Here is a 21,271-nt window from a genome sequence, read left to right as displayed (position 1 = left end):
GTAACAGAGTACGTTTTTACTTTATAGTGTGCCAAATCGTTGTTGTGACTTCACTTGTGCTGAATGCTTTAAATAATCCCTTAGAAATGCGTATATTTGCACTTGTGTTAAATAGTGAGACATGACAAACATCACAGAGGACTGAGCTAATGGAAAGACAGTCACATGGTACTTGCTCTATTCTGATACTATTGTGTCTTATAAGGAAGTGCTTATAATATTATAGGTAAATGGGATCAAAGTCCCTCCATCTGTTTACCACAGACAGCTGTAAACTGGTGATTGGTCACATTCACAGGAGCGCTTTCCTGATACTGTTTTTGACACAAGTTCAACCTAATATTTTACCATTTTAATAATTATTCTAAAGATGATAACACAATGAAAATACTCGTCAGCAATTAAAATGCTATATAGAGTTGTATAACTACCATGCCCTTACTCTACCACTTCCCAGAACCTCTATATGGCAAATGAGTCTTTAATGATCAACACCAGCCACCACCTGGACTGTTTATTTTGTGCACTGTGGCTCTTTGCATCACCTTTTAAATCACATTTTGCAAGGATATGATATTAAGTAAATACAAGTAAACGGTTTCTCATAAATCAAAATATCTTTTATTTCTGTAAACACTGAAATCTTCATCAAATATGACTCAATATGTGATCAATACTCACTCTGTTAGGACATCAACATACAAAAAAAGTTCATCATCCTCAACATCCATCTAAACATAATTCATATACAAAATGTACTGACATGCTTTCCAGTTGCTGCACAACAGCCAATAAAATGACACGAGAAATAGGTTGAATTTAAGTGGTTATATTCTAGAATCAGTATCACTGACGTATCCCCATGAAACCACATCATTTACCTTCACCTTAAGTAAACATTCCTAGCTTTTGCTTAATCCAGCATACCAAGGATTTGAAACTTCACAAAACAATGTTCAAATACCCTTCCTAAAATGAAGTAGAAAATGTGTAGAAAAATCATAATAATCCTTTAAATAAACAGAACCATTATTACAAATGAGAAAACCTAAAAATTACACAGAAAATCATAAACATATAGGCATGGGGATGATATGGCATTTTAAAGGCCACTATTTGCAATAAACTACAAAATAAAGTTAAAAAATGTAACTGACTTTGACTCCTTTTATAGAAATACCAGTGTATCACTCTCTTTATAACACTACAATGATATCAAGCTGTTTGTTTGTTTTTCCAACCAAGAAACAAGATAAAATTACTAAAATTCTTTCATAATTTTACATTCCAATTTTGTATAAAATGTACAAAATCAAAAATGGTGACTATAGGTCTTCATTCATTAGCACATTCACTTAATGGCACTTTGTCTTACACAATGGAAAGATGGGATAAATACAGTAGGTAACTGTGTTTGGCAACAGTTTTTCCACAACTTTACTTATATACTGTGTATTAACAGCAAGTTTGCAAATTTAAGGCCTAGCAAATTTGAATTCATCATTATTTACCTGGGAAAACCTTTGGTGCAAGCCAGAATCTTTTATGTTGAATATAGTGAGGAATGTGGCATTGTTAACAGGTGGATATTTCATGCACACTTGTTAGTAGAACATGAATATGCTGTTAACATTGAAACCTAAGCCAGGAGTATTTTCAATGCTCATACAGGGTATTTTCCAGCATATGTATATGGCATTAATAAGTGCTAATGGAATTTGTGGAAACGGTACAGAATGAATAGAAAATATATTATTTGTGTATACAGGTACAAAACAATTATTTTAACAATGGTAAATATGTCCATTTATTTATGTATTTATTTAATTTTTTTACTTTGATAAGGTTTGAGGAGTAGGTTGTGTGCAAATATGACTAACTGCGGAAGTCTTTTTTTTTTGGATCCTAGTTTCAATGTCACAAGATTCAAAAGTACAATATTACACAAAAATACTGGTAATAAATATAAACATTACAAAATTCATTGAAAAAAAAAACAACTTAATAGACTGAATTATAGCTTAACAATCAAAAATACTCTAGTAGTGCAACACCAGGTCTCTTAAAAAAAGGAACAACGTATTATGTGAAAAATATATAAATAGAAATAAATAACTGGCTTCAGTGAAGAGAAAAGGTTTCCAAGATAAAGCCTACATCAAGACATATCACTTCTTCATGCTGCCTACAAAGGAAAATTTTTACCAAAAAAGTAAATCCTATAAGAAAACAGTGCTATAGGACAGGCTCATGTTTTATTGGGGGCTCATAGCTGGCCCTTGGAGGCTGGTCACACATTGTATACCTTGGTTACTGCCCCTGTTGCCACAGTAGCACTGCTGGATGCTGATGTTGCTGACGGCCTCTCCCTCCTGACATATCTTGGTTTGCGAACTGTAGATGATTTAAAAGATAAGGGTCACATTCAACCTACAGTATACATTAAACAGAGCAAGTAGAAGTTTTTAATAATCAGATATTCCCAATAGATGTTTTGGAATTTAGCACAGTTGGACTTAGAATGCAGCACCACTTTGGAACTTTGATTAAATTTAAAATACAGATTATACAGTAGTTAAAATTTCTCCTACCTGAAGATGTAGCTTCAGGAATCATGACAGCCTTGTTAGAAAAATGAACAAGTTAGTACTTTGGTATCCACACAATGTTGTGTTTGTTTATATAACATCAAACATATTTAGACAAAAAACAAATTGATTATAGATGTCTTACTGTCTCACTTGGTTGGAATATAAAAGCTGAAATATAAAATTAAAATTTTACAACCCTCCTATAATTCATCTTGAATAAAAACACTCCAAAACACTACCAATAATAATAATAATAATAATACATACATACATACATACATAAAATATCCAACACAGTTGGGTAAACAAAGTCAACCAAAGCTTTAACTGATTTACATATTTCTGGATTTTAAGACTTTTTTTTTTACCCTTATTGCGCCTGTAGAAGACACCAGGGAGGCGGTTGGAGCGCTTAAGGTAAAAGAAAGATGCAACTGAGAGGATGAGACTCAGGCTGATCAGTAGAGGTCCTAGAAGGACAGAAGCTGCTACACCTGGACCACCTGCCATTACAGACACAATGCACAGAAGATGAGATTCCTGAGTGCAAATCAATATAGACATTTTTTTTAAAGCTTTTTTTTTTTGGGCTGTCCACATAACTAGCATTAAACAATGGTAGTAACTTACCAATCACTGCGTTTAAAGGTACTGGAATGTGACTAGTCCTTGCTAGAGGAAGATAAAATATATATACATAATATTAATTACACATATATATATATACATCAAACGAAATACATCAAAAATAGCCCATCTAGCTTTGTAAGGAATAGCTCACCCAAAAATGAAAATTTGCTGAATATTTACTCCCTGAAATGAACGCTTCTTCCAGTGAATCCCCTTTTGTCCTCTCACATCACAATCCGCTGCCATATTTGTTTAGAATTTGATTTTTTTCCTAGTAAATGGTGCTTGATTTGTGCATATTTATCTTCTGATTCCAACGAGGCGACTTTTCACTGGAGAAAGCAATATTAAGGATTATGGAGTAATATTTCAGCCGGAAGCAACGGTTTGAAGTAAAAAACATCTTAAATTTGTTTGTTACAAAAATGCTTTTCACTTTACAAAATGTTACTTGATGGGCTGGAGTTATGTGAAGTACTTGTAGATTATTGTGATGTTTTTATCAGCTCTTTGGACTCTCATTATGACGGCACCCATTCACTGCAGAGGATCCATTGGTGAAGCAAGTGATGTAATGCTAAATTTTAAAAGTTTGTTTAGATGAAGAAACAAATGCATTTGTGCATTTTGTAGCAAATTTACCGCTGCCATATTTGTTTAGAATTTGATTTTTTTCCTAGTAAATGGTGCTTGATTTGTGCATATTTATCTTCTGATTCCAACGAGGCGACTTTTCACTGGAGAAAGCAATATTAAGGATTATGGAGTAATATTTCAGCCGGAAGCAACGGTTTGAAGTAAAAAACATCTTAAATTTGTTTGTTACAAAAATGCTTTTCACTTTACAAAATGTTACTTGATGGGCTGGAGTTATGTGAAGTACTTGTAGATTATTGTGATGTTTTTATCAGCTCTTTGGACTCTCATTATGACGGCACCCATTCACTGCAGAGGATCCATTGGTGAACCAAGTGATGTAATGCTAAATTTTAAAAGTTTGTTTAGATGAAGAAACAAATGCATTTTTGCATTTTGTAGCAAATTTACATTTTTAGGTGAACTATTTCTTAAACATTTCAACAAGCAAGATAGAGGAATGATGTATGCATGTGCATAAAGTGTGTTTGCTTAAAAAAATAAATACATCACAAGCAATCTTCTAAAATATAGAGATGTTTTTTAATGTGACAGCACTTACTATTGTTAAGTAAAGTTGAATTGCCCTGCTCTGTTGAGTCACAGGACACACAAAACGTTGTACTGTTCTCCTGAATTTGAAGGAGCCCTAGAGTAGGAATCAAGGTTACAAAATATATAATTTATACCAAATACATGTCAATTACATATAACATTACACAGAAACAAAATGTGCTCATGTGTTAATTTGCTCATGTTGTATTAAAAAGGCACATTTATTTGCAGCTCTGTTTATATTTTACTAATGATATTACTTTAGAAACATACCAGGATCACAGAGTGTAGTATTCACACAGGTTTCATTCATTCTCTTTATTCTTTCACAACAGTCATTGGAGTTTTCTAGCAGCGCCTGAAACACATGCAAATCCAAAATACATTAAGATTGGAAGAGATCTTAAATTCAGTTTTAGAGCATTGCAGTAACCAATGTATTCACAATAGTTATGGTTCTCACATACTGAATGTTGTGTGAAAAGATTCCTGAAGAGAAAAGCAAGAGATACCTTGGTCTCTGGAATTTCTAACACAAAAAGAGCAGCACTGAGGATGTAGTAGGCTCTACTCATGATGAGATTACTCCTGGGGGTTAGATAGAGTCAATATGGATCTGAAACCCATTGTGTTTGTTCTAAAATGCCACAGTTGGAGGTAAGCCGTTTTCTGATAAATTGAACGTTATTTTATATATTTAAATAAAACTGTAGGGGTGAGGCAATATCAAGTGTGAGCCATCAGTGTTTTCTGAGAGCATTGCACAACACATCATCTCACGACTGGCCACTTCCGAGGCGTTAATTCTACACTGGTAATGCAGATTTATTTTCTAGGTCGGTGGGTGTATATTCTCTAAAGAATGGCATTTTACCACCAGTTATTAAGACATACTGTACGACAAACAAGCTACCCCACCAAACAAGTTCTTCAACAGCCTATTTACTGAGCAGCTGGCTAATTACTTTAGCTTGCTGTATGGATAATTAGGATGCCATGATACAAAGTCTATAATTAAAACAGAAGCCATTACTGTTTCGTTCACCGACGACATAAAACAGATTTTATGATATTAAAAACGTGAACTTACCTGTGTTGCGCAAGTTTAAATGTGTCAGAAATCTGTAGACAACAGGACTTTACTTCCTGATTAATAAACTGCACTGCCAAAATACAAGTCTTTCACTGTCGTATAGCTTATTAGACAGCTTTTATTATATAATTTTTTATTAATAATTTACGCTCAGGTTGTGATGCGAATTCTATTTAGTAACTATTGTAAGAAACAGATCTCAGAAATTAATATCGTTGTAAGATTAGAGATTTCATGTCTCATTGTGGCATTAAAAGTTTCTACTCAAAAACATATCGGTGTATTTTCATGGTGAAATTAATGGACATATATGTGAGATGCAGTATCAGAATGAGCTGCTTTACAGTTTCTAAACTCTATGACTTTTATTATGAAGATATTAGCTTTCGTGGTTGTGGTTGCTAGGATACAGTTTATTAGCTCTCAACAGCGACTCGGTTTATTGGTGAACCGCGATTGATCGACTAGTCAGTAAACCTAGACTACCCCCGCACTAAGCTTTTTAATGTCCCAAGCATATAACTAGCAGATTTAGCTACACGAGTCACTGTACAATGCCATCATAATGTCATTATATTTCATTAATAACTGAATAGATGTGTGCAAAAATTGCATACAAACTAAAATGAAATAAACAGTAAAAAAACTAATATCATTAATTTATACTGTGATACAAACTACAATATTTTCGCTCACATTATAAGTATTTAAATAGCGCCACCTATCGATCTTTCCTATAAATAATGGAGAAATGTAGGTGTAAATATTTACTGGCTGCGTGAACTATTTAAATTCTGTAGCCCGGGAAAACTGCTGCAGTCTGTTAAAAAGTGTCACGTACACGTAGCTTCATTAAACCGTAACTGCCAGCATCAACTCGCGCCAGAATTTACTTACGTTGCCTCAGAATCATTACTGCATATCAAACAAGTACATTTCTGGTAAGCATCACTTATTAGAAATTAACTAACGATTGTTTTCTCGCTAACGTTAGTTAGTCATGAAAACTAGCTGAGCTTTATTGACGGGAGACGTCGACCTCGCGCGTGATCCGTAATTTTTGACATTTGACGTTCGCTCAGATAAATTTTACAATATTTTTGAAAACAAAAGTCATTGTTTAAATCAAAATACAAGTCATTTGCAGTAGTTTTGATTTCATGTTTATTATTTCTAGTGGAAATAAATGTGTTGACACTGAAAGCCTGGATATGAAGCCCAATGTCTGGAATATAAAGGAGATGTTGAATATCCCCGCAACTTCTGGGTAACGTCTCATAACTGAATTCTGTACTAGAGAATTTGTCAGCTAACTTTTACTTTTATTTACACTTACCCAATCAATTACCTTGAAATAGGGCCTAATAATGTAGTGTTTATATTTATGTTTATGTGTATTCTGCGCTCTGTTTGTTATAGAGGGATAAAAACTGCTAAGGGAACTAGTGACTACTCCAGCCTGAGTGACTCCCAGTTTCTGTTGGGCTCTCAAATGTGGCCTGACAATTCACAAGGGTTTACTCAGGAGATAAGTGGACAGAGCAGAGGTTCTCAGCATACTACCACACAGGAGGTAAATATTTCAGGCCTAAACTATCTATTTATTTGGTCTGTAGAACATGCCATGTTTTATCTGGTATAATAAAATGAACATGTACTTGATTGTTTTTTTCCTTGGTCCACAAAACTTTAATAAATGAAAATTAATGGGATGTTGTTGTGAACAAGTCTGTAAAATGTTATAATATTTTAAGTTTCATATTAATTCCAAATTGTCTAAATCCTCTACAGATGAAGGAAATGATGGTGTCCAGCAGTTATAGTTCGAAGCCGTTTTTGTTTGGTGGTGATGGCAAAATCTCAAACTTCACTAGTAGCAAATTTGTTGGCATGTTGGACAAATTTGAGGAGGAGAAGAGAAAAGCCAAAGAAAAATATGAAAGGTAATCAGCCTATTCTTAATCCTTGTGCAATGAAAAACGATTCTATTGTAGTTTCCTATTGTAATTTTTCACGTTGCTTTGGTTCTGTCCTGACATATTGTTTAATATTACCTTTTCCCTTTTTAGGGAAATTCTCACTCATGGAATTCTACAATTGCAGGAATCTCTGGAAAATGTAAGCATTGTACTTAGGGCACACATGCGTGTTTAACACATTTAGAATGTTTATATTGCACAGAGTCATGGTTTCAATACTATAATTGACTTACCTCTTCCCTTTTAGACCAGAGAGACTTTGTTAAATCGCATTGATGGAAGTAATGACATAACCAAACTTGTAATGGAGAAATTGGATACTTTTTCAAAAACAAGTATGTTTTTGTTCCTATGTTTTGTTTATTATTTTAACTATATGCAGATGGTTCTTAACAGTTAGCCCATGCTGGCACCCTAAATTCCACAGATATATCATTAAAGATACTTTTTGTTCAGATACAAATTTTTAAAATAATTTTAAATGTTGTAAATATTATTTATTTATAACCTATGACATTGTTGTCTATTGCAGTTGAAGGTTATTTAAACAGTGTGAAAGAAGGTATAACATGTCAGTTTGAGACTCTGCAGAGCCAAACACAAATAGATATGGGAGACAGGGATGCCAAGGTAAGGACTGCACATACTGTATATCAGAGGCAATAGATGCAAAGCTTTCAATAATGTATTTTATTTTGGCATTGGTAAGAAAGCCACATTTATTTTCTATTAAACAGAGCAGTCTGGCTGCAGAAGAGTTGAGCTCAGGCATGCTTAACCTCCAACAGGATCTGGAACATCTTAAAGCAGAGCAGAGCAAGGAGCAGGGCATGCTGGGAAAAATTCTGTCTCAGCTTAGTACTTTGATTTCTATTCACAAGCCGATGACAGGACCTGGCTCTGCTAGAATGATTGACAGTGAGGTCCAGACATCACCTGGTTTATTAGAGAGGTTCTGTGTCATATCAGCTGAAAAAGAACACGAGAGCAAGATTATATGCAACAGGCCTGTCATTTATTCAGGAAAAGCAGCAGAGCAGAACCAGTGTCCACTCACAACACAGAAGACACGAAACAGAAATGCACACGCTCTGCCTGAAGAAAGACAGCAGACAGTCACAGAGGAGGTTTTCCCTGATGCTTCGCAGAGTTTATGGGGCACACAATTAGTTGAGACCAGACCTTCAAGCCCACATGTGGATGTTCAGTCCACTGCATCCATAGAGGACCATTGGGGACAGAATGTAGACCTGAAGCCTGAAAAACCACTGCATGTGAGAGAGAACCAATTTGTCACTGATGCAATGCCACCACTGAAAGTACCTAAGAGGCGCCAAAAACCACTAAATTATAGGGGGAAAAAGAGAGCCCTGGTTCTCCCACAAAGACAGCCAGTGAGAAAAAAAGGAGCAAATTTCTCAAAGGACAGCCAGCAGAATGAAGACCTTCAGTGTGAACAAAAAGACAGAGTACCTTTGGCTTCTCTTGGTGACAACTGGAAAATGACCAACAAGTCTGTTGCAGAGAATCGCTTAAAACTACAGCAGCAAGCCACCGTAAAACCAGTCAGTAGGTGTGTAGCTGAACAACCACTAAACCCCTTCAGTTTGTGGTCTGAGGACACAGACAGCTCCCAAATGATGGTGGAATACAAGATGTCTGAATGGGAAAATGTGGTGCCTGAACCTAAAGCTAGTGTCATAGAAGGAGAAGGTGGCCTCTGGCAGCTTTTTGACTTCACTAATGACTCAGAATAAGATGCAGAATACTTTCATACTGTATTCTGATTACACTTACATTTGAGAAATTATTTAGAGTATCTCCTATGTTCTTTTTTTTGTTGTTTTTTTGTAAGTTAGAGCTTGAAATTGCCTGTGAACATGCAAACCTTGTTCTCTAACCACTTTCCTTGCTATAGACATGTTCCTCTTCTGTTGCTTTACCTTGTTGATTCTTTTTGAAGTATGGATTATAAAAACAAAAAGACAAATAGGCAGACTTTGCTACATCTGAAAGAATTTTTTTCTGTTTTTCTCATGCCGTATGACTCTAAAGCAATAACATTCAAGCACATTCTGTAACTTTGGCATGTCATATTCGAGAAATTTGTGCATAATTTTTTTTAGGTCTTACAAATATTTTAGACAAACCTAGTGTAACATCAACAGGTATAAAATAGTTTTAAAATATATTCAACTTTGTTTGCAGTTGGAACTTGACATAGATTTAGCCATTGTTAAGTTTTACAAATTAACATGTTTAATAAATTGCATTGACTGCTTAAAGTTACAGTACATGTACTATATTGTGCAACTCTGCAATACATATTTACTTTGCTATTAAAGTAACATCATATTTTAGCACTGCTTCTTGGAGTGTTACTTAATCAGAGCTGTAAATGATGTGAGTATCTCAAATCCACGTATCTTAACTCATACTATATACCTCAGCTATTGGTAATATTATCTGAAATCCAAAAATGTAAAACATATCATATTATAATCACTAATGCACTTGCAGCATTATAAATTAAAATTGTTTCATAACTATTTATGAAAGCCTTCCTCTCCCTATATCTACAGTTTTCAGTTGTCTTGTGAATGAAAAAAAAGCATTTTTTTTAAAAATGCATTTTTAAAAAAAATGGGAAATCACTGTTGAATAGATAGTGTTGTCATTCCTCTACCAAGTCAGCAGGAGGGGGCATGAGTCCACGAGGATTCAGATTTGCCACCAAGCACACATCATAACTGTCGTGCATCAGAGCCTGCTTTGCCACCACAATCCATACATTTTCCCAGGGATCCAACTGCAGGATGTCTTTAGTGATGGTATCATGACGATCTTGGAAAAGAGTGGAGTACATGTTTAATTATATGTTGTAAATGAGTGTTGAATTGAATTTTGTGATTGCATTAATTTAACATCAGGTTGAAGGCTGAAGTAAATGAACTGACACTCATATTACAATACATATTTTACCTGCTCCTTTGTAGTATCCACAGACATAAAGTTTTCCATCAACAACACCAGCATTTGATGCATTGCTGCGAAGTGATAAGAGAGGCCACGGTAAAGGAGGACCATCCCTCCAGAAATCCCCATCAGGGTTGTAGATCTCCACTACATGAAGGCAGTGACGTGATTGGCCACGATCCACACCTTCACACCCAATACCACCTGCAGGAGGAGACACTGAAATTCATTCATGGGCTATGCCTAGGTTGTTTTTATTACTTTTTTCCCCTTAAGGTGAATCAACAAATGTAAAATTTAAACAAGCAACATTTTGGAAGAATGACACCAGGGTCTCACACATAGGTGAGATTATGCTTTCATGAAAGTGAGTGAACCATTGTAATGATAACTACTGTCATAAGTTTCTTGTGTTGAGCAGTATTAGTCGACAGGTCTCACTGTATGGAAATATTAACCCACAATCACAAAAATTGATCCTTTATATAAAAGAAGTTATTACTTTGTACTCATCCTGTTAACATTCTCACCCAGTACATAGATTTCCCCATTGAGTGCGACTGCACTGCAACGGTATTTTGAATATTTCATAGGGCCAAGTTCACTCCACTTGTTGGTTTCTGGGTCATATTCAAGCAGGCGATTACTCATACGGTCAGGCTCGTCATCTGTGCGGTATGACTGTCGTTCATAAGACATGGCAGGACAGGTGCATTAGAGGGAAATAGAGAAGGCAATAAACAGACCGTTACTATGATCCCCACTTGTTTTTATTTTCCAAATTATAGTGATTTATTTCATTTGCACCATCAATGTTACATTCTCATGACTCTTCTTGTGCAATATATTTGCAGATTGTACCATAAAGATGACAAATTTGCGCTATTTTGGTATATTACCTGTGGAGTCCGTCCCCCGAGCACATACAGGCGGCCCTTCATCCGAACTACGCTGTGATAGGCCAGTGGCATGGGCAGAGGAGCAGCGCTACGCCATGGTCCACCCTGTAGAAACCAGCGCTCAACACTGTTGGTGATGAGGAACTGGTTCTTCAGCTTCATTTGACCCCCAATCAGGTAGAGGTATTCTCCCAAAGAGCCCAATGCGTAAGAATCACGATACTCTGCTGAGCTCAAGTGTTTCCAGGATCCTTGAGCTTCTTTGTTGTACCTGAAAGGGCCATAGCAAATATTAGATTCTTGAATTGTACGTTTTACTGTCTGTGATAATGTGGTAGATTTGATCTCATTTTAATTTTAAATTCTAATCTTAATTTTATGTACTCTAATAGTTTAAGGTTTGGCTGCATATATATGATGTTGAAAACATATCTTGTATTATTTTCATTTTCTCCTGCCAAAGCCTCACATGAAAATCTCGACATTTCTGTCTTTCTGTCTTGACATCGTTCTTGCTCCCAGCTCTCCTGCAACAATAATGTCATTCCTCTCAGTCACCACCCCAGCAAAGACATATCCAAGTGCATCACCATATCTTGGGGAGGTGATGAAAAGGGTCCGTCCTGTTTTGGGAGCATAACAGAAGCTACGCTCTGTGTAGCTTCCATAACGTGAGCGAATGCCTCCGCCGTCATTACCAATGCAGAGCAGGAGGTCTGTGGTCTCCATGCCATAGCGCAGCTTCAGTCGACGGGGTGGAGCATCTGAATCCAAGCTCGCTGCTTCAACTGCCTCTTCCATTATCTGAAGACATTCGGCATCAGCTAGAAGTGCCGTGTTCCGTTTCAAAGTCCCCTTCAAGTAATCTGCATCCACCAGTGGAAGACGTACCTTCTTTAAGAGCTCAGGAAGGTGCCTGGCCCGGTTCTCTTCCTCTGAGCCTATACCCCCTGGACAGTACTTCACCCAGCACATCACCACATCCAAAATGCTCTCTTCCCGTGAAACATTGAGATCGTCTGAGCCCAATAATGCCCCTAACTGGTGTGCCTCCAACTCCAGCACTTCCTCCCCAAGGCACACTTCAGTGAAGTGCTGTCGCAGATAGCGCTGAGCCTGGTCGGCCAACTCTTCCGCCCCTAGATCACGGGCATAATAATAGATGCCCAGGCAATTGGAAGCATCCATGTTGTCGATCATGTAGATATGACAACGACTGAAAACATCATCCATCTGTAGAAGAAAAGCGGCAACAGAGATTCCCTGCACATTGGCTGCGGTGAGTGGAAGATTGGAGCTGTACATGTATTCCAGCAGAAGGGCCAGACTTGGGGCCGGCATGTCTCTTAACACCACCTGACGGTTGGTGCACTCACGCAGGCCACAGGTGAACATTACGCGGAAGTAGGGGCTGAAGGCGGAAAGCACCGCACGGTGGCATGGGAAGCTAACACCTTCAGCGACTAGAACCACATCTGTTAACTGCTCAGCATCCCACATTCGATTTAGCTGTTCCAACAGCGTCAAACCATGCTTGGCTCTCAGATCCATTTTGTTTTGTTTTTGCACCTTCAGCGACTAGAACCACATCTGTTAACTGCTCAGCATCCCGCATTCGATTTAGCTGTTCCAACAGCGTCAAACCATGCTTGGCTCTCAGATCCATTTTGTTTTGTTTTTGTTTTTTTTTTTGTCTCTGGACAGCTTAAAACTAGAGAAGTGTTACCGTTAGCCTAAATACATCCTGGAGGTCCTTCAAAAGTTGTATCTGTAGAGATAAAAAACAAATTATTAGCCAAAGCTAAATGATAACTGGCAGCAACATACTAGTGCACTCTTTAACAGAAAGTCCACAGAATCATATTGAGATCATTTTAATGCACCAATAATTTTATCTTGCTCTAAGGGTCAGTGCTAAACAGGTCAATGCTCCGGCATGTCAAAAGAAGGCAGTATCAGTCACATTATTGGCAACAAGCTAAGTCAATTGCATTATATTAGCACATGCATCAGTGAATCGTACCAGATATCTGGCTTCCTGTGGTGTCTGCCTTCAGGCAACAATTCGTCCATTACCCACACTCGACACAAACATGCTGGCTGCCTTGCGCCTGACAGTAAACACAGGGAGAGGGAGCATGCTCAACCTTCTATGCCCATTCCAGCTAAAGGACAGTGCTAATTATAGACCATGATTCGTCAAACTACCGAAGGGGGGAAACAAGAAAAACATTCAACAAGTATTCTTGAACACCGAACATTACTTGATTTTACAGCATGTCTAGAAGTTTTTTTTATGTATATCTGTTGTCATTTTGCTTAGTGTCTTTGCAATGCTTATGTTTTGGTATTTCTGGCATGAAATCGGGGAAAGGCCCTCAGTACATGAGAGCTGAGGTCAAATTTCACCCCATCATGCTCTTAAAGTGACTACACAATCTATGATCTATGTGTAAGCATTTGTTCCTTAATGCAGCTTAACCATTACTTTTGATGCAATTATAGCTATTTCTGAATATAAGTATTATCTTTTTATTGATGAAGCAGAACTATGAGATTTAATTAATATTTCTTAATATTGCACAATATTAAACACACATTTAATTTATTTTTAAGTAAATAATAGTTTTTTTTTTGTAAATTTGCCTTTGAACTCTACAATGTGCCATGTTTATTCCAACATGTGACATTTATTTATATATTTGTTTATTTTTGGGATGTAAAGACTTTTAAAGAGTTTTTTGTGTGTGTGTGTGTGTGTGTGTGTGTGTGTACAAATTCTCCCCTGAGCCCAAACTATGATAACTCCAAACAAACTGATTTCTTGTTGTAGCTCCTAGCTCCCCAATGTTTATTTGTGAATATAAAAATAGGAACATAAGTGTAATTGTTACAGAGGCCTAAACTTTAGTCTACTCAATTATTAATTCATATATTAACCACAGAGGAGAGATGTTAAACCTTTAGCCCTCCCTGTACAAACCATCCCATTTATTTTAAGCCCTTTTAAGGACCACTTCATGAGTTGCAAAGTTACAGGATGAATGACGTCAAAACATCTCTTCCTATCATTTTTTTAAAGTCATCAATTCATAATATGCAGCACAACACAATGGAAAATTCTACCGTAACAAAAAAACTTTCCATTGCAGTTCATCAGTTCAAAACCTAGCGACTAATGAACAAGAGAGGAAAGTCTGAGTCAGCATTTGCACTAAAATAAGACAGTTGAAAGAGTTAAATATAGAACTATCAGTTGAAAGATAGAATTATCAGTTTGTTACACTTATATTTTTCCTATAATGACATGCACATTGGCAATATTTTTGTTTGCTTATTTTACTTATTTAACTCTTCTGAAATTGTACATATCTATTTAAATGATTATATGCTATAACTTGTTCTTAAGTTAATTATTGTTAGAAAGCACAGCCTCTTTTTAATACAAACTAACCCTGTTATGTTCCCTTTTAAATAACCCTCACAGGTTTAGAGGTAAATCATAGATGGCTTATGACAGAAAGTCTTATGAAGTTTTATCGAGACTGAGGTCAGTGTAATTTTGTGGTTTGTAATTAAGTCTTGACAAAGACTATTCATAGTAGCTATATAGCACAAAATAGAGAAAATGGACTCAGGACATACAGAGTATCATGTACAGAGAGAGATTATAGATGAACAGAGGCTGAAAGAGCGATCTCAGAGAATGGACCCTTCCCAGATCAACCTTCCCATCTCTCATCGGCTGAAGAAATCACTCAGGTAGGATACAGCCATTAAAGCAAAGGTTTGTTTGAAAGAAATTTCAAACTATGTTTATTTTTCCTTACTTTCTATACCAGCTGTTCTACACCCAGACTGAAACATAGCATAGTTGGTTTCTTGCCTGTTCTGTCCTGGTTGCCCCGTTACTCCATCTGGGATTATGGCATGCCAGACCTTATCTCTGGCATCAGTGTGGGCATCATGCACCTTCCACAAGGTGAAAGCATGTTTCTGTACTTTTTAATGACCCACAATATAATCTTAATTTGTGGGTGTTTAAAATATTGTGTTTGTGTGTTTTAGGAATGGCCTATGCTTTGCTAGCCTCGTTGCCTCCAGTATTTGGACTCTACACATCCCTCTATTCTCCGTTAATTTATTTTATTTTTGGGACCTCCAGACACATATCTATAGGTGAGATCATTTATCTTTGAACACTGCTGAAACTTGTTAACCTCAGTTGATTTGATTTAGTCAAAATGCATTGTTTTCTGTATAAATTTTGTTTGAATTGTCAAGTCATAATGCTTTGACTTGTATTTATGTGTTTGTGTTCGCATAGGCACATTTACCATCCTCAGTATTATGATTGGCAGTGTGACAGAGAGACTGGCCCCCGATTCAGATTTCCTTATTTACAATGGCACTAATGTGACCGAGGAGGTGGATATTATATCTAGAGACTTCTACAGAGTGCAGGTTGCTGCTGCAGCCACTGTACTGGGAGGACTTATTCAGGTGATAAACACATATAAACACAGACTGATGCTTACACACAAAAATGTATATACCTCAACCCACAGCATTATACTGTATACAGAGGTCCATTTAAATAACTTGAATTACAATGTCTCAGTTTATTGTCTCAGTTAAATACAATCTTGCATTCTCACTCATAGGTTGTATTAGGCTTGGTGCAGTTTGGGTTTGTTGGTACGTATCTCTCAGAGCCCTTGGTCAGAGGTTATACCACAGCTGCCTCTGCTCATGCTGTAGTAGCCCAGTTAAAGTACATCCTTGGAGTCTCACCTAAGCGCTTCAGTGGACCGCTGTCTATTGTCTATGTGAGTACAATCAAATTCATGCATTGGATGTGCATGCCTCAATGCATATAGACGTAAGCATTAATTCTCTGTAATTTCTCTGTGCAGACTTTAGCAGACTTGTTTATGCTGTTGCCAGAGACTCATCTCCCAACTCTGCTGGCCAGTGTTGTGTCCATTGTGATTCTCATCACTGCCAAAGAGCTTAACACTGCGCTCAGGCAAAAACTACTGGTGCCTATTCCAGTGGAGCTGTGCACTGTACGTAATCAATGAGAAATTACCATTTTAAATACCGTCTGCTTTTCTTTTTCATTGTTTGATTCAGTCCTATCCATAAATTGTACTATTTTTGTTTTATAGGATTCATTAAATCTTTCTGTATCTATCAGTAGTGCATGGCCTTAATGCCCTCTCTGTTATTAATCTGTGTAGTCAGCATTTGAACTCTCTTCATTATAGTGTTTGCATCATATAATTCCTAGCAATAACTAATTGCAGCTAGTGTGGCTTCTCATTTACTACACAGGAATTATTAACATCATTTTATCCTTAGCTCATGAAATGTGTATGTTTCTATGCTAGATTGTAGTGGCGACAGTAATATCATTCTACACTCGGCTGAATGAAACCTATAAGATATCAGTCGTTGGTGAGATCCCAAGTGGGTGAGTTTTCACATCTAAAATATGTTGTTTTTTTTAATAAAAAGTTTTTTTTTAATGGTGCTTCGGAAGGCAATGTCATGACAAGCACCACTAGTCAAATTTTCTTCAAATCAAGTTATATATCATAAAATATTGCAGAAATGGTTCTATGACCATGATGTTTTTTTATAACACGTGCATTATTGTGGTAATTCTGATGTTTCTTCTCAGACTTCAGCCTCCCAGCATTCCAAACGCCAGTGTCTTTTCTGAGGTGGTGTTGGACGCTTTTGCCATGGCCATTGTTGGTTATGCAATTTCTATTTCTTTGGGCAAAACCTTTGCTCTCAAACATGGTTACAAAGTAGACAGCAACCAGGTGGGTAAATCAGAATAACACATATGGATAAACAGATAATGTCAATGCACAGCTGATCTGTCTTTCTCTCACTGTGTTGTAGGAGCTGGTGGCTTTGGGTCTCAGTAATACAGTTGGAGGATTTTTCCAGTGTTTTTCCGTTTGTTCTTCAATGTCTCGCAGTCTCATTCAAGAAAGCACAGGAGGCAAGACACAGGCAAGACAAATGCACTTTTTAAATGCAACTCTATGAATGCATTCATTTATACATCTATGTTTGTTCATCACATCGTGTTGTTTTATTAGATCGCTGGAGTAGTGTCTGGTGTAATAGTACTGGTGACAGTATTAAAGTTAGGCTCACTTTTTCAAGAGCTGCCCAAGGTATGTGCCAACAAACCTCTGAGAGGTCTGTTAGTCAGATTGCCAATCTATTTGTGCTTTATTTAGATTAATTATTTTGGTATGAGCCATGAATAAAGTGTGACTACAATTTACATTCTTTGTGTGTCTGTCTAGGCAGTTCTTGCTGCCATTGTATTTGTGAATCTGAAGGGAATGTTTAAGCAGTACTACGACATAGTCACACTATGGCGTAGTAGCAAGATTGATCTGGTAAGTTATGCTAAAGTCATAAAAGGTATTTTTTTCAGCTTCAAGTATTTAGTGGTGCTTACTGAGATTCATCCGAACCTCTTATACAAAGAATTAAACTTTGGAGCATAACTTGTCTTGCAGCATTATAGTTTTGAAGATAGATTGCATACCTTAAAGAGGGGGTGTGTTTTTCATTTTCCAAGTCATTAAACTTTGCCTGGAGGATCATAAAATGTCTGGAAAAAAGACCATAATAATAACATCACATAGCAATGTGATTAAAAAAATATAGAACAGACATTGTGCTGATGACTTTCGCATAGTCAAGCATCACTAATATTTAATTCTGTTGATAGTTTCCATGATTGCTGGTTTGTTAGTGTATTTATTCATTTCTGTGCTCTGTTTTTGTGTTTGTAGTTGATATGGTTGGTGACATATGTGTCCACTGTGCTCTTTAATTTGGATATGGGTCTGGGTGCCTCAATGGGTTTTGCTCTGCTCACTGTTATCTTCAGAACTCAACGGTTGGAGTCTTTCCCTACTTCTAATCTTTCGGCAGTGTTTCTCACTACTGTCATCTGCTCTATTCTCTTACTGCATCATGTCTGACCTTATCGCATGACTTCTTTCTGTCTCTCAGGCCCAGTTACTCACTGCTGGGACACCTCCCTGGCACTGAGCTGTATCTAGATATGGAGACACACAAGGAGGTGAGATTTACATTGATATTTATCCATTTAGCAGACAGGACTGCACTGGAATGTTGAACTGTGCACCATTTTTAATGATTTGCATAATAATTATTAGTTAAGTTTATTTAACTACCACTGTAACTCCAGGACAGTTTTAAAAGCAAACTAGCCTTCATTACCCCTATCCCTTTTTTAATCAATGTATCTACCTAAGCAGATCTATCACAAATGTGCTTTGTGTTTTGCAGGTGAGGGAGGTACAAGGTATCACCATATTTCACTCTTCTGCCACCATGTATTTCGCTAATGCTGAACTTTATCTTGAGGCCCTTAAAAAAAAGGTAAATATTTTTAATTTGAACTTGGTAACCATAAAGTATATATTTTCAGTACGCTGGAATGTCTTATAACAGTGGTTTTCAGTCAGGGGCCGGGGCCCACAAAGGGGCATTCCATCCAAAAGGTGACAACGTTATTTATAATAAGACAAAACAAGTATTAAACTAAACAAAAACAATTTCAAATAATAATATATTTTTTTAAATTACCCCTTAAAATGGTTTGTTTCCTTTGAAGAGACTTCACTTGAAGGTTGAAAAACCTGGATATATGAGGTAGTCAATTGTAAAAGTATATTTTCTAGACTTTTTCTATAAAAATAATGTAAATGAATAAAATGTTAACATACCATTGGCATTTTTATAATGAATATACATTTTACTAGTTGTGTCATGCTCTCAAATATTTTGTCATGTACAAATTGTGAGTAAAAGAAATAAAACTTCTGGATTTCTGAAATGTAAACTGTATGGAATGCCAACGTTTTTATTTTAATTATTATTATATATTCTGGCCAAATTGCCTATAAGAAAGCGCTATATAAATGCATAATTCATTCATATTTCTTTTTATTTACAGAAACGAGTTGCCGTAGATTAAAATAAGTTTTGAAAACAAAACTATGTCTAGGGGACCTTTGAATATTGTTGTGGACAATGGGGGCATTTAGTTGAGAACCACTCTCTACCTATATTATTTTTGCTAATGCATATCAATTGCCGTTGTTTATGCAGAGTGGCCTGGACATCGGGAAAATGCTCACCTATAAGCGCAGGCAGGAGGCCAAGCAGAGACGGAGAGAGAGGCGAGCAGAGCGAAGAGCCCGAAGAGAGGCTAAAAGACAGGTAGATGATCTTTGCTAATAGTTTTCATGGTTATTATATGCTATATAATATTGCTATATTATATATAGCATATATGCTATAGAATATTCATGATATTACTGCTCCATTAGCATGAGCTAGGCCCAATTCTGTACTATTATGCTTTGTTCCAAAAATCTAGTGAGTTGCAGAGATCAGATACCTCATTTTGTCCAAATTATTGTGGAAAAGGTGGTCCCATAATGCATTCTAATAAGCTTAGTGAAATCTCATATTGTATTTATTATATATGTGCTGTGTATATTATAGTATCACACCAACTTAACATGTAATCATAATTAAATTTTTCCTTTACAGAAAAGAGCTTTCAGGGAAGCCTCTCAGCGATCCAAAAAAGCTGTATTTTCAGTGGAAGAAGAAGCAGGGCAGTTGAAGGAAACGAATGGAGACATACACAGAGAGGTCGAGCTTGGCTGGAGAGAACGGGAAAACAGTACAGTGTTTATAATACCTGAGACAGTGAGGACATCTGATGGCCATCACACCTGGATGTACCTTAAGGGCACTGACCCTGACACTGCCACCCTGGGGTCAGTGTCAGATCTGCATGATGGGGACACCACCACTCTGGACTCCAGCAGCGAGGACACTTTAAGCCGGGACCTGGAGAAGGTTTCTCTGGGATCCCTGGGGAAGTGGACCTGGGACATCCATTCCATCATCTTGGATTTCTCTACTGCTAACTTTATTGATACAGTTGCCATTAAGACCTTAAGGAATGTAAGTAGTAATTCAAAAGTCCCACAGAGAAAAGTGACTGTGCATTGCAACCGAGCTCTCATCACCATCTCTTACTGTAGATATTCCATGATTTTGGCGAGATTGGCGTGGATATCTACTTGGCAGGCTGTCAAGGTAAGAGTGTTACAGTGAACTGTTTCAGAATGTTTCATTTAGTGAATGATTGGGAAATATCTGGGCTATGCTGTTTTCACCCAAGCACTGGTGGTGGAACAGCTTGAACGTGGTGGCTTCTTCTCTGATGTCATTACTGAAGGACGTGTCTTTGCTACTGTGCATGATGCAGTTCTGTATTGTCTCAAACATCGGGGAGCTGAGATCGTCCACAGCTATGAGAATGCTCTGGTAGGTTCACCAATATATGTATTCTCTAATATTACATTCTCATACAGTATACAGTACATGGAATTATTGTGGAATATACAGTATACATGATTTTAAACTTCTCATTTTAGGATATGAGTGGGACCCGACTATGATAGAAGTCATCTGATTTCTTCTTTTTCTTCTACAAGCCCTTTCGATTTTATTAAAGCTATATAAAAAAACGAAACCTCTTCATGAAGTTCCAAATAGAGTTTGGCTCAGGAGTTGACACTAATGAAACATGTCTGTTACTTCTTTCTTCTCATTTGATTATAAAGCAGGCCTTTAAATTTATTTAATGTTTAATTATTTTTTTTTTTAACTAGTAAAGGATTTTTGTGAATTATACAGATAATTACTTTTGTGAATTATGCAGATAACATTTTATGAGAATTTGTTTGCAAAATGACAAATGTTAAAATAGAAAATGCAATGTTAGATTGGTTGTTTGTTTTAAAGAAAACAATCTCTGATTGG

General features: G+C 36.7%; 4 protein-coding genes across 10 annotated transcripts; 2 read left to right on the top strand and 2 right to left on the bottom strand.

Annotated features, from left to right (window-relative positions):
* Window positions 1–604: 604 nt before the first annotated feature.
* On the bottom strand, window positions 605–5,565 carry LOC107673608 (uncharacterized protein C1orf159-like). Of its 6 annotated transcripts, XM_016467259.1 has the most exons (10): window positions 5,503–5,552; window positions 5,378–5,420; window positions 4,925–5,000; window positions 4,686–4,770; window positions 4,420–4,506; window positions 3,222–3,263; window positions 2,960–3,094; window positions 2,734–2,759; window positions 2,592–2,622; window positions 605–2,394 (listed from the first exon to the last, which is right to left on the bottom strand). In XM_016467259.1, the coding sequence occupies exons 3-10, from the start codon at window positions 4,985–4,987 to the stop codon at window positions 2,291–2,293; spliced, it is 573 nt and encodes a 190-aa protein (XP_016322745.1). In that variant the 5' UTR covers window positions 4,988–5,000; window positions 5,378–5,420; window positions 5,503–5,552; the 3' UTR covers window positions 605–2,290. The 6 variants fall into 6 exon arrangements, with proteins under 6 accessions (XP_016322745.1, XP_016322740.1, XP_016322742.1 ...); XM_016467254.1 differs by having other exon boundaries at window positions 5,378–5,565; XM_016467256.1 differs by having other exon boundaries at window positions 2,592–2,625; window positions 2,737–2,759; window positions 5,378–5,565.
* Window positions 5,566–6,376: 811 nt separating this feature from the next.
* Window positions 6,377–9,250, top strand: LOC107673614 (coiled-coil domain-containing protein 36-like). The gene is made up of 8 exons (XM_016467272.1): window positions 6,377–6,446; window positions 6,683–6,772; window positions 6,925–7,078; window positions 7,297–7,448; window positions 7,575–7,623; window positions 7,732–7,819; window positions 8,017–8,114; window positions 8,222–9,250. The coding sequence occupies exons 2-8, from the start codon at window positions 6,717–6,719 to the stop codon at window positions 9,239–9,241; spliced, it is 1,617 nt and encodes a 538-aa protein (XP_016322758.1). The 5' UTR covers window positions 6,377–6,446; window positions 6,683–6,716; the 3' UTR covers window positions 9,242–9,250.
* A 650-nt stretch (window positions 9,251–9,900) lies between these two features.
* kbtbd12 (kelch repeat and BTB (POZ) domain containing 12) lies at window positions 9,901–13,469 on the bottom strand. 2 transcript variants are annotated; one of them, XM_016467270.1, is made up of 7 exons: window positions 13,383–13,469; window positions 12,929–13,127; window positions 11,829–12,813; window positions 11,360–11,630; window positions 10,991–11,141; window positions 10,467–10,664; window positions 9,901–10,328 (listed from the first exon to the last, which is right to left on the bottom strand). In XM_016467270.1, exons 2-7 carry the CDS (start codon window positions 13,023–13,025, stop codon window positions 10,159–10,161), a joined length of 1,872 nt encoding a protein of 623 aa, XP_016322756.1. In that variant the 5' UTR covers window positions 13,026–13,127; window positions 13,383–13,469; the 3' UTR covers window positions 9,901–10,158. The 2 variants fall into 2 exon arrangements, with proteins under 2 accessions (XP_016322756.1, XP_016322757.1); XM_016467271.1 differs by lacking the exons at window positions 12,929–13,127; window positions 13,383–13,469 and having other exon boundaries at window positions 11,829–12,910.
* A 1,513-nt stretch (window positions 13,470–14,982) lies between these two features.
* Window positions 14,983–20,907, top strand: slc26a6l1 (solute carrier family 26 member 6, like 1). Its single transcript, XM_016467072.1, has 19 exons — window positions 14,983–15,121; window positions 15,202–15,341; window positions 15,428–15,538; window positions 15,687–15,862; window positions 16,024–16,188; window positions 16,276–16,428; window positions 16,753–16,835; window positions 17,046–17,193; window positions 17,276–17,389; window positions 17,479–17,556; window positions 17,692–17,787; window positions 18,190–18,296; window positions 18,413–18,482; window positions 18,713–18,805; window positions 19,538–19,648; window positions 19,985–20,407; window positions 20,488–20,542; window positions 20,628–20,773; window positions 20,884–20,907. Exons 1-19 carry the CDS (start codon window positions 14,988–14,990, stop codon window positions 20,905–20,907), a joined length of 2,427 nt encoding a protein of 808 aa, XP_016322558.1. The 5' UTR covers window positions 14,983–14,987.
* The last annotated feature ends 364 nt before the right edge of the window (window positions 20,908–21,271 follow it).

Source organism: Sinocyclocheilus anshuiensis, unplaced genomic scaffold (genome assembly GCF_001515605.1).
Source record: "Sinocyclocheilus anshuiensis isolate Anshui unplaced genomic scaffold, SAMN03320099.WGS_v1.1 scaffold44, whole genome shotgun sequence".
NCBI lineage: Eukaryota > Metazoa > Chordata > Actinopteri > Cypriniformes > Cyprinidae > Sinocyclocheilus > Sinocyclocheilus anshuiensis.
Note: the sequence above shows the minus strand (reverse complement) of the source record. Positions and strands in the feature narration are given on the sequence as shown.

Bases quoted from the DNA above. Each gene is read 5' to 3' on its own strand.
- LOC107673608 (XM_016467254.1), bottom strand. From the start codon at position 5,466: ATGTCGTCGGTGAACGAAACAGTAATGGCTTCTGTTTTAATTATAGAC. The intron at 5,001-5,377 runs GTAATTAGCCAG...TCTAACCCCCAG, and splicing joins TATCCATACAGCAAGCTAAA to GAGTAATCTCATCATGAGTA. The intron at 2,395-2,591 runs GTAGGAGAAATT...AATCATCTACAG, and splicing joins TCCTGAAGCTACATCTTCAG to TTCGCAAACCAAGATATGTC.
- LOC107673614 (XM_016467272.1), top strand. From the start codon at position 6,717: ATGAAGCCCAATGTCTGGAATATAAAGGAGATGTTGAATATCCCCGCA. The intron at 6,773-6,924 runs GTAACGTCTCAT...TGTTTGTTATAG, and splicing joins AATATCCCCGCAACTTCTGG to AGGGATAAAAACTGCTAAGG. The intron at 7,624-7,731 runs GTAAGCATTGTA...CTTCCCTTTTAG, and splicing joins TGCAGGAATCTCTGGAAAAT to ACCAGAGAGACTTTGTTAAA.
- kbtbd12 (XM_016467270.1), bottom strand. From the start codon at position 13,025: ATGGATCTGAGAGCCAAGCATGGTTTGACGCTGTTGGAACAGCTAAAT. The intron at 11,631-11,828 runs GTGAGGCTTTGG...TGGCCCTTTCAG, and splicing joins AGAAATGTCGAGATTTTCAT to GTACAACAAAGAAGCTCAAG. The intron at 11,142-11,359 runs GTAATATACCAA...TATGAACGACAG, and splicing joins TCGGGGGACGGACTCCACAG to TCATACCGCACAGATGACGA.
- slc26a6l1 (XM_016467072.1), top strand. From the start codon at position 14,988: ATGGACTCAGGACATACAGAGTATCATGTACAGAGAGAGATTATAGAT. The intron at 15,539-15,686 runs GTGAGATCATTT...GTGTTCGCATAG, and splicing joins CTCCAGACACATATCTATAG to GCACATTTACCATCCTCAGT. The intron at 20,408-20,487 runs GTAAGTAGTAAT...CTCTTACTGTAG, and splicing joins CCATTAAGACCTTAAGGAAT to ATATTCCATGATTTTGGCGA.